Source organism: Microtus pennsylvanicus, chromosome 4, assembly GCF_037038515.1.
Source record: "Microtus pennsylvanicus isolate mMicPen1 chromosome 4, mMicPen1.hap1, whole genome shotgun sequence".
NCBI classification, from domain to species: domain Eukaryota; kingdom Metazoa; phylum Chordata; class Mammalia; order Rodentia; family Cricetidae; genus Microtus; species Microtus pennsylvanicus.
The window spans coordinates 18,946,580-18,965,266 of record NC_134582.1 but is presented as its reverse complement, the minus strand read 5'-3'; the positions used below and the strand labels follow the sequence as shown (position 1 = coordinate 18,965,266).

Here is an 18,687-nt window from a genome sequence, read left to right as displayed (position 1 = left end):
ACGCATCCTCTCTGGCCTCCCTGCAGCAGACTGTTGGTGCGTTTCTGCATGCCTTTGAGTCCATGCCGTTCCCTTCACAGCTCTCAGTGCCCAAGTCTCGGTTTGAATACTTTCCTGAGAGGTCAAAGGCCTCAGGTCATCTAGGAAGCTTCAGAGTATGATAGGGTGAATCACTGAAGCCAACACAATGGCTTAAATGCCCCCACATCCATCCTTACCCCACCTCCTTTTTCCCCTGGTCAGGCTGGCAATACAAGTACCATCCTCTTTCCAAGGCTCATAGGTCTGGGCCTCTCTCCTCCACCCTAGAACCTCATGTGTCCTGTAGCTATTTCTAGAATCAATTCCTCAAACCTGGATGGCCTCTCCTTCTCCATGCGTCTCCTCTCTGCTCATTTAAGTCTTGCCATCTTGCCAAATCTGCATGGCCACATTTCTGGCACACACCGGCTCTTCCCCTTCTCCCCTCCCCTCTGTGCTCAGAGCCACTAAAGAATTCCTGTGGCTTGTTCCTGTCAGTCATTCCTGTCCTATCCCGCCTTCTAGAGCTTGGTCACCAAACTCATCTACTTATTTCATCCTTGCCTGTCCTTGTGACCCTCTCACCCCACATACTCAAGACCTCCAGTCCAGGCCTTGTCTACCTTTGAGCCATGCACTGCTCAGTCCTGGCTATGGTGCCACCCTTGGCCCAGAAATACTCCAACCACTGCGCTGTTCCTTGGGACAGTTGAGGGAACTGAGTTTCACTAGCCATCACGAAGAATCTCCCCCCCCATCTGAGGGAGGAGCTTGGTCCTACCTCCACTTGATAAGCCATGCATTGTTGACTCCCGTGGGAGGCCTGCCCCTCTCTGAAAGGAGATGGAGGAATGAGTGGATGGGGGGTGTATAAAGGAGGTGGGGGAAATGCAGGAGGAGAGGACCGGGAAGAAACTGTGGTCAGTATGTAAGATAAATGAAATGTTTTAAAATAAGTAAGTAGAATCCACTCATCTGGGCTTACATCCAAGGACTCAGATAATTAAAATCCAAGTGCAACCACTATGGCTGTTATCTGACGGGCCTTATTAGAGCTCTTCGTGTGTCTCACACTACAGGTTTCCCAAAGAAAGGTGTATCTAATTCTACCAGCCTTGTGAGTTGGAATACAGCAGACCCACCTGGAGACATTGGCTTTACATTTGGCTGGAGTCCTCCAGAGAAGGTGTCTCCTTTTCCTGTGCTGCCCCAGCAGACACAAGAGCTTGGGTGACTCAGAAGGCCGAGGACGAGAATAATTACATAACTCGAGCCTGATTTTTCTGAGGCGAAGTCTTGTCAAGTAACAGTGCATTGTCTGCGAGCAAAGTCTAAAGTCGTGATTCTTGGAGTCTCTTTTCCCCCAGTGAAAATAATTAATTATTTTATTTCTGAGCCCACACAAATAAGTCTCTGTTCTGAATCTCTTCGGCATGCTGTACTTGTGGTTTTCTCAGGGAACTGGGATTTACAGAGCCTCTTAGGTTTAGGAGTGGGAGGACTGTAAAAAGAAAAAAATCTCAGAAGCTAAAAAACTACTTTTGTGTGGGGTGGAGGGTAGCAGGGAAAGTTATGTTCCCATCACCAAAGGGAAGATTTAATTAATTCTTTCTCCACTAAGGGCCGTAGATCTGATTACTAACTTCTATGCTTAACACAGTTGTTTGGTAAGATGATAATTTGGAAACATGAGCTAGAACTTTGCATATCTTTAAAAACAATTAGAATCTCTCACACACACAAACACAAAAGAAATATAAGGACAGGCAAAACCGTAAAGGTTAGCATAGTGGCTGTGGAGGTCGCATAGCTCAGTCCTCCTGGGTTTCCAATCTATACAGAATTCCAATTCTGTCCCAGTCAAAAAGTGCATCATAAGCTCATAAACTAACAGGTAAAGGTAGCAAGCTTATAAAAGGCAAAACCGATATAGACACCAATTTGTATGCTATTCAGAATGTCCAAAAATGAAATATTTGACAAAGCTTTAGTGCTAGAGAGAAAACCCAAACTAATAATAATAGAGATGAATTGGAAGAGACATCACAACAGACTCTGGGAAAATTCCAAAAATCATAAAGACACAGTTTTAAAATTGTTTCATACCAAGCTGGAAATTATAAAAGAAATGAATTTCTAGCTATATATAGTCTATCAAAGCTAAAGAAAGATGAAATAAATAATTTAAGTAGATTCATGGTGTCCAATGAGACAGAAAAGGTCTAAAAATAGCCCAACTGATCCACTGAATATAAAGTCAGTGACGAAGTCTACCAGACCTAAGAACTAACATCAGTACTCCTCAGACCACTCCACAAAAGAAGAAAATGAGGAGATATTTTAAATTCTTTTTATAAAGTCAGTATTACCCTGATACCAAAACCAAATTTTTAAAAAAAAAGATAATTATAGGCCAATAGCTCTGAGGATCATGAGCAAAAAAAAAAAAATTAATAAAATACTTGCAAACACTTCAAAAAATCAAGTTGACGCCATATCAGAGATGCAGAGATTAAATAAATAAATGTAATCTATCACATAAATGGACTCAAGGACAGAAACAATACAACCATTTCATTGAAGGCAGAAAATGTTTTTTGATAAAATGCAACATCCTTTCATCATAAAAGTCCCAGAGAATCTAGGAATAGGGGGACATCCCTTCATCATAAAAGTCCCAGAGAATCTAGGAATAGGGGGACATCCCTTCATCATAAAAGTCCCAGAGAATCTAGGAATAGGGGGACATCCCTTCATCATAAAAGTCCCAGAGAATCTAGGAATAGGAGGACATCCCTTCATCATAAAAGTCCCAGAGAATCTAGGAATAGGGAGACATGTCTCGGCATAATAACACACATAATAATAACATTCAACAATTCCTTAGCCAACATCTTGCTTAAATGGGAAGAATTCAAAGCATTTCCACTGAAATCAACAAGACAAGATGCCAACTCTCCCCATTCCTGTTCAATCAATACTGAAGTCATAGACGAGACATAGAGGTCCACGCCTTTAATCCCAACACTTTGGAGGCAGAGGCTGTCAGATCTCTATGAGTTTGAGGCCACCCTCATCTACATTGTGAGTTTCAAGACAGCCAGAGCTACATAGTGAGACCCCGTCTTGAAAAACAGAAAGAAAAAAAAACTTGAAATCTTAGCTACAGCATTAAGATAAATGAAGGCGATAAAGGGGGTACAAATAGGAAAGGAAGAAGTCAAAGTATTCTTATTTGTAGATGAAATGGTTCTAAATATTAAAAAATCCTAAGGACTCTGACAGAAACCTCCCACAGTTGATAAATATACTCAGCATAATAGTAAGATACAAAAATCAGTAGCCTTCCTATATGTAAACAACAAACACACTGAGAAAAAAATCAGGGGGAAAATCTCATTTGCAATAGCCTCAAAACAATTATATAATGTGTGTGTGTGTGTGTGTGTCTGTGTGTGTGTGTGTGTGTGTCTGTGTGTCTGTGTGTCTGTGTATTGGTGGTAAAATCTAACCAAAAAGGTGATTTATAAAAATAAATATCACTGGACGGTGGTGGCGCACGCCTTTAATCCGGCACTCAGAGGCAAGGCAGTTGGATCTTTGTGAGTTCGAGGCCAGTGTGGTCTACAAGAACTAGTTCTAGGACATGCTCTAAAGCAACAGAGAAACCTTGTTTCAAAAAACCACAAAAAAATAAAAATAAAAAATAAATATAAATATAAGTGAATTCAAAATAACAAAGGTTTTTAAAAAGACATTAACAAAAGATGCAAAATATGTGAACATTGAAAACTATTAAGCAATTTATAACAGGCATATGATGTTCATAGAAGATTTATGGTTAAGATGCTGCTTATCCATTTTGAGCTATAACACCAATCAAAACACAAGCAAGATGATCCTGAAATGGATCCTGAGTATATGAAACTCAGAATAACCCTAAGAATGTTGTAACAACGTTAGAGTACGAAAAAAGATGAGAGACCTTGAAGCTTCCTAATTTGGAAACTGGAAGTGAAGCTAGTGTTAGACTCCACAGGACAGAAACTACGAATTCAACTCCAGAAACACACAGGAAAGAAAGAAAGAAACTCGTCCTAAGGTTACTAGAAATCCGCAATGATCCAGACAGCCTGGTGTGGATATAAAGATGACAGAGGTGTCAGGCAATGGATTGGAGCCAAAGTTCCAGAAATAAATTCAAGTTCATTGGTCAGTCTCAACATAGAAATCATGGTAATTCAACTGAGAGAGGACAGCACTTCCTCCATGTTGCAAAACACTGATAATCCTGCGGGAAGCCCTTTCTTCACGCCATGCCAAAATTAATTCACTGGATTAGTGTGCAAATGTATGAGCTAAAACTATAACATTTAGAGAAAACATGGAGAAATTTTAATTTTGAATTATCCAAAGACTGCTCTGATAGAACACAGAGAGAACCATAAAACCTAAAATAAAATGAATTGATTAATTGAATATCACCAAAAATTTTAAGTTGTGTTCATCAACAGACACCTCAGAAAATTAAAGTTCAAGAGAATAAATAAATAAATATAAATAAACCCCATATCTAAGAAAGGTTTTAACTTCAGATGCCATTTTTGATATCTTTTACTCTTTTTTTTAAAAAAAAATCAATAATCAGAAGACAAAAGAAGACGAACAAGAACCCAGGTGTGGCAGTACACGCCTGCACTCAATCCAACCACTCAGGAAGCTCAGACAAGAAGATTATTTATGAATTCAAGGGCAGTTTGGGCTGCAGAGCAGGTTCCTGGCCGTCCTGAAGCTGAAAGAGGGAGGGAGAGAGAAGGAAGGAGGACACGGCCAAGGCAATGATCTCCCACATCATCTGCCCTTAATGAGATGAAAGTTAAGACCACGATGGGCCCTAATTAAGAAGAAGAGAGGTAAAGTGAGTACTGGTGAGAAGGCGGAAGCTGGATCCTAGACCTCGCCTCTGCGAGTGCACGGTGGAGCCATGGCAGGGCCACCGTTCAAAGCAAGTTGGCAGTTTTTACAGCTGCACATCCGTTACCTTATAACCCAGCTAAGCTTCCCGCCTAGGAGAAATGAAAACCAAAGTCCATAGAAAACTAACCCAGCACTCTTTAGATCTGTTCAGAACTGGAAACACAGCTCAGGGAATGGCTCAGTGGGTAAAACTAACGCAGCACTCTTTAGATCTGTTCAGAACTGGAAACACAGCTCAGGGAATGGCCCAGTAGGTAAAACTAACCCAGCACTCTTTAGATCTGTTCAGAACTGGAAACACAGCTCAGGGAATGGCTCAGTGGGTAAAACTAACCCAGCACTCTTTAGATCTGTTCAGAACTGGAAACACAGCTCAGGGAATGGCTCAGTGGGTAAAACTAACCCAGCACTCTTTAGATCTGTTCAGAACTGGAAACACAGCTCAGGGAATGGCCCAGTGGGTAAAAGTGCCACATGCTGCACAAGTCCAGTAGCCTTAGTTCGATCCCCAGAGCCCACAGTGGAAGGAGAAAACCAACCCCCAAAAGGTGTCCTCTTTACACACAGCACTACAGTATGCGTATGCCCACACTCACACACACAGAAATAATTAATAAAGTTTGAAAACTAGAGACAACCAGATGTCTATCAACTGGTGTGTGAATGACCGAATATAGTGCACTTAGACAATGGGCTAGACCTCTGCAATCAAAAAGAACAAAGGCAGAGGACATAGCTCAGGATGCAGCTCAGTGGTAGGCCAGTTGCTTAGCATATGCAAGGCCTGGGTTCAGTCACAAGCAAAAGAAAAAAATAAAATAAAAGATAAAAATCTAAAAACACATTAGTAACATGCATAGCCAGGTGAATGGATCCAAAATATATCATGCTAAGTGAGAAAGAAGCTAAACACAAAAGATTATATGATTTCATTTGTATAAAATCTGTGGAAAAGGTAAAAACCACAGTGACAGCCTAAGTCAGCAGTCAGCCATCTGGCCCTGGGGTAGTGGTGGGTCTTGATCCAAAAGAAGGGTGACCGTCTCCTGAGGTGATGGAATGTTCCTCCCTGACTGTTGGTGGCTGCACCATGCTATAGAAGGGTAAAGCTTATGGCATATAAAATATACCCAAAGGTTGTTTTTAAATGATGTTGAGAATAGCAATAGGCTAGTCCTATATGCAAAACTCAACAAGTGTGTATGTGCTGTCCCCCATACCCACACTGTCCCCCATGCTGCCCCTGGACCCAGGAAGCGGCTGTGGGCAAGAGGGAAGGATGCTAGGTGGACTCCCAGCATGCTCTGAGTCCAAGCTCAGCTTTTTCCAGTTCAGTGGATGTGAAGAAAACAACGTCTACTCAGTTCTCACTCTAGTGTCTGGAATATGGAGCTGAATCACCTATTTCATGGGTTATTTGAGACACAGAAAAGATCTGGTATCCAAGACCCCAGAATGTCACCTGGAGCACGAGAGCACCCAGTGAGGGTGGGATATGACTACCTTTTAGTGTGTCATTTTTGATACTGTCTCTGGTTGCCATACTTCATGCTAGCGAAGGCAAGGGTTTGGGACTGCTCAGTGGTTTACATGTTTGGGTTCGTAGGATTTTTCCTAGCACAGTTTCTGAAATCTGTTCCTAAGGAGAATTTTAAAACTTATAATTGACTCTTCATATGGATAGGTTCTATATCTAAGAAGCCAACCAATCAAGATTCATAGATACCTGAAGGAAAATCTGTGAGGATCCTAAACAGACACAAACTTTCTTCTGTCCTTACGCCCTAAAAATACAGTAGAGCAACTATTTCCATGGTTCTTACACGACCTCAATACCATGCATCACCTAGAAGAGGGTTGGAGGCTGTAACTCAGTTGGTAGAGTGTTGTGCCAGTGTGCAAGAAGCCTGGCATTCGGTCCTGAGCAGCGCATAAACCAGGCATGGTGGTGCACACCCAGCAACTCAAGATGGGAGGCAAGAGGACTGAGGAACACAAGCCAAGGTCATCCCCTGCCACATAGCAAATTCAGGGCCTCCTTGGGCTACATGAGATCTTGTCTCAAGAAGAGGAGGAGGAATCATCGTTGTCATCAAGTCAGAGTCTGTAAGATTAAAACTCCATCATAGACATAAATAGCTCGCTTGTGCAGGAGGACTCCTGACACTAACCCTGGAGTTATTTTCTGTGTGTCATCTTTGAAAGAATATCATGCGTGAGCATAAGGAACAATATCTTCTCACTATCCAGTGACGAGTTCCACTAGCCCAGGGGGCAGGACTGGCTGGGACTGCTCCCACTAGGAAGAGCTGGGCAGGCACGCCCTACAGTGTGCAAGGCCACTTACACGTCCCGTAGCTCAAGAAATAAGATGATTTCAGTTTGCATTTCAAAATGAAAACTATGTCCCGAGTGTGTAGAACCCAGAAGTGATTTGTGTATGTTAGTATAGAAATTACATAGAAAATAGTATCATCATGTTTTCTGTTGTCATCCATCTGTTTCCTTTTTTAAAAAAACGTTATTGCCGGGCGGTGGTGGCGCACGCCTTTAATCCCAGCACTCGGGAGGCAGAGGCAGGCGGATCTCTGTGAATTCAAGGCCAGCCTGGTCTACAAGAGCTAGTTCCAGGACAGGCTCCAAAGCCACAGAGAAACCCTGTCTCGAAAAACAAAAAAAAAAAAAAGTTATGAAGACTCTGATAGCAGAAACAAAAACAGGTTATCATCTGAGAATTACAAACTTTTTAAAACATACTTTTGATTCCAGGTAGTGGGAGATGGTGGAAGAATAAGGTTGTGAAATAAATGGGCAGTGGTTAGGTACTTAACTTTTTTTTTTAAACTTTAAATTTTACTTAAAATTATGGTCCCTGGGGAGATGACTCAGCAGATAATGTGCTTGCTCAGCAAATGTGAGCATCTGTGCTCAGATCCACATAAATGCCTGTCACACCAGCACACAGAAGGCAGAGGAGAGGGCCCCCAGGCTGAGAAACCCAGTTAGGTAGAATCTTCATCTCAGTGAGCTCTGGATTCATCTGAGAGACCCCGCCTCGATAGACGAGGCTGAGAGTCATCAAGGGAGACTCCCAATGTCAGCCTCGGATGTCTCCACGCACTTGCATACACGAACACACACAGATGCCCACCTGTGCAGATATAAGTACACACACATATACACACCACACACATATACATTCACATGCAAAGAATACAAAAGTTTGCTTTCAAAACTTGAGAACCTAGTTTTGAAGAATAGTTTTAAATGTGGTGCTGTGTCTTAGATAATGCAGCTCAGCCCCTTGGAAGAGTCAAAAGTATCTATGCATTGCAGTTGCTTAAACATACAAAGATCTCAAGATGCTTCTCATTCGGTAATATAGAAAACAGTTAGAAATGTCACAGTCACATTGCTCCTTAGCTTTCCGTTTCTGAATACTTCCCAATAGCACAGGAGAGCTGGGACACAGACACTGGTTGATACAGGAGGCAGCCCAGATGTATCCCACAGTGATCTTGAGAGATGTGGGTCTGAATGATGCTAGCACCAATGAGCCTATCCTTCCAGTCCCACCCCACCCAGCAAGCACCTGGCCCGCTGTCACTGACCAGATAGCAACAGGTTCTAATCTGGGTGCCTCCCTCTCCCCTGCCACCTAGATGAGGGTCCTGCAGGGTGCCACAGCACCCTTGCACTTCCACTGGCTCCAGTCCCTGTGACAAGCTTTCCACAACCTGGTCTCCAGGGAGTCTAACCTCTTCCTGTATCTGTCCCCTAGCCTCATCCCAGTTAGCTCGGGGTCTGACCTGGGTGGGGTCTTTTCTGTGACCAGCTGCTGTGACCACCACATTGGCCCACTACACAGGGTGAGGGTGGGGAGAGCCAGTTCTCCTGACTCTGCCATGAACTAGAGGAACTTGGGAGAGCTTCCCAGAGAGAGGCAGGAGCCTGCACCTGCTGGCGCTTTCCTCTGGTTTGTGTTTTCCTTTCCTAACCCAAGAACCAAGTAAGGGGACTTCTGCTCTTCTTACTTATTAACCAGCCTTGACTCGTCCTGGGCACCTCTTAAACTGCAGGCGGAAACTATGGACTTTTATAAAATGTAGAATAGTGTCAATAGTTCCTAGATTCAAACCCAGCCCAATCTGTTTTATGTTAAGTCAATCACCTGGAGAGGAACCAAGTACCCCAGAACTAGTGACGTGACTTTATGGTAAGGACAGGTCTTTCAGTGGGTCCTGATGCCATAATGGGCAAGCATGGTGACCTTATGACTCCTGGATGAACCAAAACTCACAGTTCGTATTTAACTCATGGTTTGCTTTAAACACAAAGAAACAAAACCCTCATAGTAAAGTGGTCCATCATTTAGCAGGCATAATACTGAAGGTTGAAGCAGGAGAATCATAAATTTGAGGCCAAGCTGGGCTAACTGAGACCCCATGGCAGATTTTTTTTATGTTAATGGGCCAATTTAATCTATCTACTTTGATATGTCAGGTTTTTTTTTTAATTTAATGTGTATGGGTGTTTTTCTTCATGTGTGTCTAGTGCCCAAGGAGGCCAAAAGAGGGCACTGTATTCCCTTGAACTAGAATTACACATGACTGTGAGCTACCATTTGGATACTAAGATTCAAACCCAGGGTCCTCTGCAGAAACAGCAAATTCTCTTAACCACTGAACTATCTCTCCCGCCTGCCATTCTGATCTTACCTCACATTAAAAAGTCACAAGACAGCTGCTAAGATGGACCCTAGACTGTCCGTGTCTTCAATTGCCAAGGCGACGGCTTAGCTCTCAAAAGCACTGAATTTTAAGAGCCGAACAATTGCATTCTTGTTTTTATAATGAATGACTGGCACTGATTTTTGGCTTCCAGGTTTCATTCTGGTGGGCTTTGTGAACAGTTGGGAGGTTCCATAGCTTGCATGAGTTGTGAGAGCCAAATGTCCTGCTTTGCCTTGTGCTGAACCATCAGTGCCCATGGCGGTGTAGAGCTTAAACTAAAAGAATCCCCGCCCTCCTCGCAACTTCTGCCTTGCAGTTTCTTCTCCCTCTTCACTTTGTAAAATATCCTGACGTGTGTTCTCTTGTCATTCTTCCCACCCTTAGGAATTCTTTGATCACGTGAAGAAGCTGTGGGACGATGAGGGGGTGAAGGCCTGCTTTGAGAGATCCAACGAGTACCAGTTGATCGACTGTGCACAATAGTAAGTTGCTTCCCTGGCCAGGCCTCTGTGAAATGTGATTATATTATATTCCTGGCTGTGCTGCCCTCCCTGGGATTCTGAGGCTTCCTGAAGCAGGAGCAAGTGTAACTTTTGACTCCCAACATTGTTACTAAAGGAGGTGTGTTCAGTAACATTGTCTCTAAAGGAGGAGTGATTCGTAACATTGTTTCTAAAGGAGGTGTGTTCAGTAACATTGTATCTAAAGGAGGTGTGTTCGGTAACATTGTTTCTAAAGGATGTATGTTCAGTAACATTGTATCTAAAGGAGGTATGTTCAGTAACATTGTTTTTAAAGGAGGTGTGTTTGGTAACATTGTTTCTAAAGCAGGTATGTTCAGTAACATTGTTTCACGGAAGAATCAAAATAACTTTCACTCACTTTGTCCTGACCATTTCAATTCTCTTCATTTTTTTTATTGCTACAAAGACTTAAAGGCGTGTTTCTAAATTATAATGTACCTAAATATTCATCATATTTTAATTTGGAAATAAGATTTCCAAATTAAAATTTTAATATCAAAATTTGTAGGGCTGGGGGATGGCTCGGTGTCTAGGAGCACTGACTGCTCTTCCAGAAGACCTGAGCTCAGTTCCCAGCACCCACATGGCAGCTCACAGCTGCCTGTAACTCCAGCGTCAGAGGATCTGGTGCCCTCTGCTGGCCTCCTCCAGAACCTGCACACACCATGCACAGAGATATACAGACACATGCACCTAATTTAAAATAGAATAAAGCCTGTTTCCTATCAGTTCCCTGGGCCTATTGCACTTTGGAATTCAGCATCGTGAAGCTAAAATTGGTCCCAGGCAGGTTTTCTTCCTCCTTTTTCTACTGTTTTGGAATACTTCTGGACTTAAACCAGCAGTGACTTCAATGTGTTCTGGTTGGCTGATAGTGAAAATGAAAACAAACTGATTATGAGACGGAAGTGAGAGTTGACCACACACCCCTGGTCATACAACTTAAAGATGAATCTGAGGTTGAGTGTTTCCTGCTCTTCCGGCACCCAGGTAGCTTACAACCACCTGAAACTACAGATCCGAGGAACCCAATGCCCTCTGTTGGCCTCAGCAGGCCCCCACACATACATGGCATACACACGTATACAGATTCACACGTATACACACACAAAAATATCTATATCTCTTTGTAAAAAAGAGACAAGGTAAACACCAGATTGCAAGGCAGCTGCTGTCAAAACCCAGCATTCTAGTTTCCGGTCCACTCTTTTTCCTACGAGTGGGAGGAACATCCTCTAAAATCACAATAGGAGTCCAGCATGGCAAATATTACACTGATGTCACTCCCTCACCTTATCAAGTGTGAGGTGCCGTGTGTGACTCATGGCTGTGCTTTATCTGGCCCTCAGCCCAGTGTGTGGTACATACCAGCATCATTACAAATGCCAAGAAATGCACTGTGCTGCATTCCAAGAGCTGTGAAGACCGGGAAGCAGAATCGTTCTGCTCCATATAGTCTTAGAGACCACGAAGGATACTTCAGTCCAGCGAATATGGAGGCTTCCTATGCAACATGGGCTCATAACTGAATTAACAAAGCAAGAGCCCCATATTGCATGTGCTACTGATTGGAGATACTGACCCTCAATTCCTTCACAAGTCCATACCACACCCTAGGTTCTCACACACTGAAGCTTCCCCTTGCAGATCCTCGGGATCTTGATGTAGTTTCTTTTTTTTTTCCTCATCTAGGCTGCTAGGCAAAGTTCTGACTAATGTCTCGGGTGACTCTGAGTCACCCAAGTGCTGCTATGTTGCTCAGCAGTTCTGCACTTTGAATGCTGGGGCTCGCTTAGGAGTCATTTTTCTGTGCATAGCTCTCAGAACCAAGTGGGGAAGAGTTGTTCAGTGATGCTGAAATTGTCTTAGGGGTTTAAGAGACTGAGTTGCCCACTAAGATCTAAGAAGAGGCCAGGCCTGGCGGTGCCAACTTGTAATCCCAGCTACTCAGGAGGTCTAGACAAGAAGATAGCAAGTTCAAGGCCCCTTCTGGGCTTGTAGAGTGAACTCAAGGACAGTTTGGTCAGCTTAATGAGAACCTAGCTCAAAACAAAACTGTAATCTTTGTTTTAGTTCAGTGGTTGCCTAGCATGCATGAGACCCTAGGTTTAACTTTCAATATCATCAAAAGTGACAGCATGAAGATCTAGCAGTCCAGAAAAGACTCAGTTTGTTGTCCCCAGCCATTCACTCTTAGATTATGCCCAAGAGAATTATAGACATGAATCCATACAATCAGGGGTTCATAGCAACCTTACCTATAATAGCCCAAATCAGAAACAACCCAAGTGCCCATCAACACACATAGCTATGCAGTGTCTTTGCCGTAGAATGTATTCAGCAACAGAATAGAAAGGCAGAGCTAATGCACAAGTAGGAAATTGGCAGACCTGGAAGACACCATGCTAAGTGATGGAAGCCAAATCCAAAGAGTCACAAATAAATGGTCCATGCATATAAAATGCCTATGAATAAGCTAGAGCTGGCTCAGAGGTTAAGAGCACTAGCTGATTCAGAGGTCCTGAGTTTACTTCCCAGTAATTACATAGTGGCTCACAACCATCTAAAATGAGATCTGGTGCCCTCTTCTGGTTTGCAGGCATATATGCAGACAGGACACTGTACATGGTGGCTGGCTGGCTGGCTGGAGATAGATAGATAGATCTTTTTAAAAAATGCCTATAGATGCAGAGGCAGGTTAATGGTACTGGGGATGGGGAGAGGAAAGGATTTAATAAAACTATTCAGGATCTTTCTCTCAGGGATGATCTGTGTATCAGTTACTTCTGTGCTGCTAGACAAAATGCCTGAAAGAAGCAACTTAAGGAAGGTTTTGTTTTGGCTCACAGTTTCAGGGGGTAGGGCATGGTGGTGCAATTCACTCACTGCATGTCAGGCCAGGAGCAGAGAGAGGAATACCTATTGGCCTTCTCATTTTCTCTCAGCCTGTGGGTTAGTGTTACCCACTTTTAGGGTGAATTATCAGCCCTCAATTAATTCTCTCTAGAAATACCCAAAAGTGTGCATCATCAATCTCCTAGGTGATCCTGAACATATATATGTATGTATGTATGTATATGCATACACACATATGTATATATACATACAAACATATATAGATGTAGGAGCTAAAAAGGAAGAATGCAGGGCAAAAAACTGCTGGTATGTGAGTGGGCAGTAATCATGCAGGCCTGGTGACAACAGAGCTACAGCTACAACCTGCTCCTTCAGCCCTCTGAGTCCTCAGTTCATAATGATATAGCAGAGACAGGCACCTGTACTTGTGAGGACCGCATCTTTACCCTCAGCCAGCCGACATCATGTGCCCCAGAAGCACCCGGGACACTGACATCCGTGTACAGAGGGAAGGACCTTTGAAGTGTACCACATGGGTGCAGTAAACATTCGGAGGCTGTAAAGATATGCATTGTGCTGTTTGGCACACAAGGAGCAGAAATTTCCTCGGGTTGCTTCTAGGAGACCTAGGGTTTCTCCAAAGCTGTGTGGGAGCTAGTTTTGAATCAGCAGTACTTGCGGGGAGGCCCTGGGTAGGTGGTTTCTCTTTGGGATGATGGGTATATTGGCTACTCTCGAGTCTATCTCTTCCTGTTTTCATCTCTTCCACCTTTCCCTTTGCAGACGAGATTCCACATGGTGTGGAGGAGTGGAGAGATAGGCAAGGCTCAACCCGGGCCGCCTCACATCTGCCCTCTAGTCAGTCATTAGAACCCACTCAGCACTATTCCAGTTTGTGGTCACATCTGTGTCCCTGAGCAGCAACTCCTGCTTCCAGCAACAAGACTGACATAACAGGATGGTGGCTGAGGGGCGGGGGGAGGCGGGATCAGGATTACCACCGAGTTCAAAACTCCCCACGTGGATACAAATGTCTTTTTAACACCAAGCCAACTGCAAATTACCAGAGATTATATTTTATTCCAAGTTCCATAGTTCCCGCATTGAAAATTTAAACACAGTCTACTGAATTATCCCCCCATATGCATTTCCTCTAAGGCCTCATAATAAGTGATTAAGTAACCATGGAAACAGCTATTTTAGGAGAGAGAAAATTGGTCCTTTGAAGATCTCTGTAAAATCAGACTTCACTTACTGTAACTTTCCCCCAGTGTGGGCTCCTCTGCTTCGCACCAACACATAAGCTCATCTGGAAGCATATCCATTTCAAGAACTGACTCTTAGAATACCAAAGAAAGAGAAGAAAGACACGCACAAGGTGAAGAGTCAGGTACCCCTTGTTCTGTAGTCCCAGGCCTGGCGTTCCTCAACTGCCAGGTGTTTTCCCAGCCTCATTCACCACTCGGACTTCAAGTGCATGGCTCGCTGCCAAGCCCGGAGAAATGCTAAACTTTTATAATAACCTGGTACCTATGTAATTTCAACTTCAAAGCTGGCCTTTGACAGGTTTTAAAATAAAGTAGAATTTAAAAGATACATATTACATGATACCATTGAATTCATTAAAAATATAACTGCCACTAAGATGTATAAACATATTATTAGCTATCCCTTTCACCTTTATTTTTAGATAAATTAATTTCAGACTTATTTTCTAGATCTAAAAATTGGAGCTGTCCCTTTATATGGGCAGTGGTTGTTTTTTGTTCCAGTTATTTTATTTTATATTTTTCTTTCTCTTTTGCCATGGAAGTTGATAGAGCAGTGGAGAGAATACAGACGATCAACACCTGAGCAGAAGGCTCTCCGCACCCCTCCCCCCTCCTTCATTTCTTCTATCATTCTTTGGAAATATTTGCCTTACAGCTTACAAAATAATTTTAATTAATTGATATTTTTAGTTTTGTGTGTGTAAGTGTGGGCATGCTTGTGCCCTGGTACATGAATGGCCAGAAGACAGCCTTGGGTGTCAGTTCTTGCCTTCCACCTTGTTTGAGACAAGGTCTCTCTTTTCCTCTCATTGTATATACCAGGCTAGTTTCAAAGCCTTCTCCCGATTCTGTGCACCTCGCTAGAATTAGACAGGTGTGCACACTACGGCGCCTGGCTTTCTGTCAGTCCTGAAAACCGAATCTGAGCTTTCTGAGGTGTGTTACTACATATGATTGTGTGCAGAAAGTGTTTTTAAATGTCTCGACATGATGACACCCTTACATGGAGAACTCCAGTGGATTCTTACGTCACACGATCTGATAGTCACTCTTTGTCCTGTCAGCCTGCCTTTTATACAGTGTGGGTCCCTTAGTCCTGCCTCTTCCCAGGGTATCACAAGTTTCTAATGCTCTTTGCCACTTGCTTTGCATTTCTGGAGTTTCACAGCGCTAGATAGTAGGACCTCCGAATTTCATGCAACACAATAAAACAATAGATTATCTCTTTGATAGCTTGGAGTGGCATTGTTTAGTACTCATTAGAAATCAAACCCTTTTGTCACACAGACCCAGGGGCAGAATGCCAATAAAAATGTGGCTGCGGTGACCTGGCTAGTGGTGAGGACCAAGGGTCCACCCTCCACCACTCCTGCGCGGCCCGATGTCTCTCTGTTGGCTCCAGTTTGTGATTTTTCAAAGCAGGTACTGGTTTTCAGGGTTCATAACAGAGAAAGAACCCAACTGACGCCAAGTGCCCAAGTGAGGTGGTGACTTTACTAGAACAAGTGGTCCACAGTGACATAGGATTTTCATCAGAGTTGTGTTTATTGTAGATGTTTATGTTTGCAGTCTTTAATCATTACAAGTAAGCCAGAGGGTCTCTGTGGTCATGTTTTGGGGGGCAGGAGGGAGGAACAAAGCTGAAGCTTAGTATCCAGTTCTTTCCTGCCAGGTTGTTCATAACAACCCAAATGCCCATTGGCTGATGAAGAGATGAGCAAAATATTATATAGCCATGTGATGATGCAAAGTTTAATAGAGCTATGTTTTTTTTAAAAAAAAAAATGAAGTCTCTTGGCATACTGCAACACAGATGAACCCTGAATTCATTATGCTAAGCCAGGGAAGCCAGACACAAAAGGCCTCATGTTATACAATTTCAGGTACATGAAATGTCCAGGACTAGTTTATCTGTTGAGACAAAATAGATTAAGCATGCATAAGGCTGAGGTGAGCTGGGAGTTAATGGGTACGTAGTTCCTTTTTTTTAAATATTTGTTCTTTTAAAAAAAAGGGTTATTTATTATGTATACAACATTCTGTCTGGATGCATGCCTGCAGGCCAGAAGAGGGAGCCAGATCTCATTATAGATGGTTGTGAGCCATCATGTGGTTGCTGGGAATTGAACTTAGGACCTCCGGAAGAGCAGCCTGGACTCTTAACCACTGAGCCATCTCTCCAGCCCCGTAGTTCCTTTTTGAGTGATGAAAATGTTCTGAGTGATAGTGAAAAAGTTCTGAATTATGGGTTTTTAATGCACTTCAAGGTGAGACGCCCAGCCAGGTGAGATGCCATACACCTGAAGTCCCAGCTAATCAGGAGGCTGAGATAGGAGAATCAATCACTTTAGCCCAACAGTTGGAACCTGGGCTGTTCAACAAGACCATGTTTCAAAAGAAAAATAGACAGGATGTGGTGGGGCGTGCCTTTACTTCCAGAGGCAGGCAGATTTCTGTGAACTCAAGACCAGCCTGGTCTACACAGAGTGCCAGGCTTCCAGTTCTCTACATAGTGAGAGCCTGTCTCCAAAAAGAAAAGACATTCATTTCCCCTTGGACTGGCTTGTTAAGTTTTTAACATTGCGATTACAGGCATCTGATCATTTGAGTTTGCCTGTTTGGGGGCCCTTTCCATTAAATATCAAGGGAACACAAGAGACTCCATTAAAAGGTAGCAACAGCCACTGAGTAGACACTAAGGGTAATCCTCACTCTCTGAACTGCTCCATATGTGAGGCCTGTAACATGTCATGTTTTCCCTATGTATATTTTATCATTCCTTCATCCATTCATAATGGTTAGCTTTCGGTCAGCTTAACACAAGCTAGAATCATTTCTAAAGAGGCAATATCAGTTGAGGAATTGCCTCCATCAAGCTGGTCTGTAGGAAAATCTGCAGGGTGTTTTTTGAATGATGATAGATTATGGCAAGGTACGGCTTACTGTGGACGTCACCTCCTGCAAGCCATGAGGGACAAGTCCATAACCCTGACCGTTGAGTTCCTCAAACACGTCTCTGCCTGAGTTCCCGCCCTGACTTCCCTTCTTGATGAACTGTAGACTGCAATATGAAATAAACCCTTCCCGCCGGGCCTTCAATCCCAGCACTTGGGAGGCAGAGGCAGGCGGATCTCTGTGAGTTCGAGGCCAGCCTGGTCTACCAGAGCTAGTTCCAGAATAGGCTCCAAAACTACAGAGAAACCCTGTCTCAAAAAACAAAACAAAACAAACAAACAAAAGACGTAGGTCCCAAAATGAAATCGTGTCTTAGGATCTTCAAAAGATGCCTGTAAGTAATCCTTCAGAACTCCTCATGCTGGGATTTGCAGCTGCTCTCTATGCAGTGCCCAGCACAATCACCTCTTCTTAGCCGGAGCTGCTGTGACAGATACTCCACCCCTTTTGTACAGTGGATAGATGAATGAATATATCTAAGTTCCTTAAGCTCTCTATCACACAGATAGACTGTCGCCTAGAGCTAACTGCTCACTTGGAATTACTTGGGGAAAGGGGAAATATTTTTTATTTATTCTTTGAAAATTTCATATATATTTGTACATATATTTATATATACTGTATCATGATCTTATCTATTCCCCACTCCCCCATCTTTTAACCCAGAGTCCAATTAGTGCAGCCCTGCTGGTTCACCACGGCCTAGAACATGACCTAGCATTTCGTGGGCAGCCTTTAAATTTCAGCTGAACCGCTGTTTGTATTGGAGTTAGGCTTTTCTGCTTTCCCCACTCTCTTAGCCTTGTTCACATCTGCAAAAGTAGTATTTCTATAACACTAACCTAGTTAGAGGCACAACGTCTGCTTATAGCATCGTCCACAGTCCTTCAAAAATAGAACCACCCCAGCGTTCATCAACTGGTGAATGACTAAACAAAATATGATATGTCCATAGAATGAAATACTACTCAGGCACAAAGAGAATGTGGTCATCTGGGCTGTGGGGAGGGGTGGCTAGTATAGCCAAGGGATAGGGAGTGAACCTTGCATGGATAAGGCCAGGATCTGGCCCCTAATACCACAAAAGATGAACGAAGGAGGTTATGCCACGTGGGCTCCTTTCCAATGGAAGTATCTACTGCCTCGGGGACAACGGAAAGGCGCAATGATGCCTTCTGTAAGTACTTTCCCTCCTTCCAGGAATGTAGAGCCTTTAGAAAGGGCGTTAGGATGGAAGGAAGCTGCTCTTTGAGAATTTCGCATCCAAAAAAGCAGTCTGGGAGAAGGGTTCCCTAGGCTGGCATATGTGCCAGTTATTAGAATGAAATAACTTTATTATAGACAATTCCA

General features: G+C 43.2%; 1 protein-coding gene across 2 annotated transcripts in view; it reads left to right on the top strand.

The window, feature by feature from the left end:
• The window catches only part of Gnal (G protein subunit alpha L), a 102,740-nt gene that overhangs the window by 61,779 nt on the left and 22,274 nt on the right, over nt 1–18,687 (top strand). For both annotated transcript variants that reach the window (XM_075968430.1, XM_075968431.1), the window contains one exon: nt 10,116–10,213. In XM_075968430.1, coding sequence (XP_075824545.1) covers nt 10,116–10,213 — 98 coding nt within the window. The remainder of the gene's footprint in view (nt 1–10,115; nt 10,214–18,687) is intronic.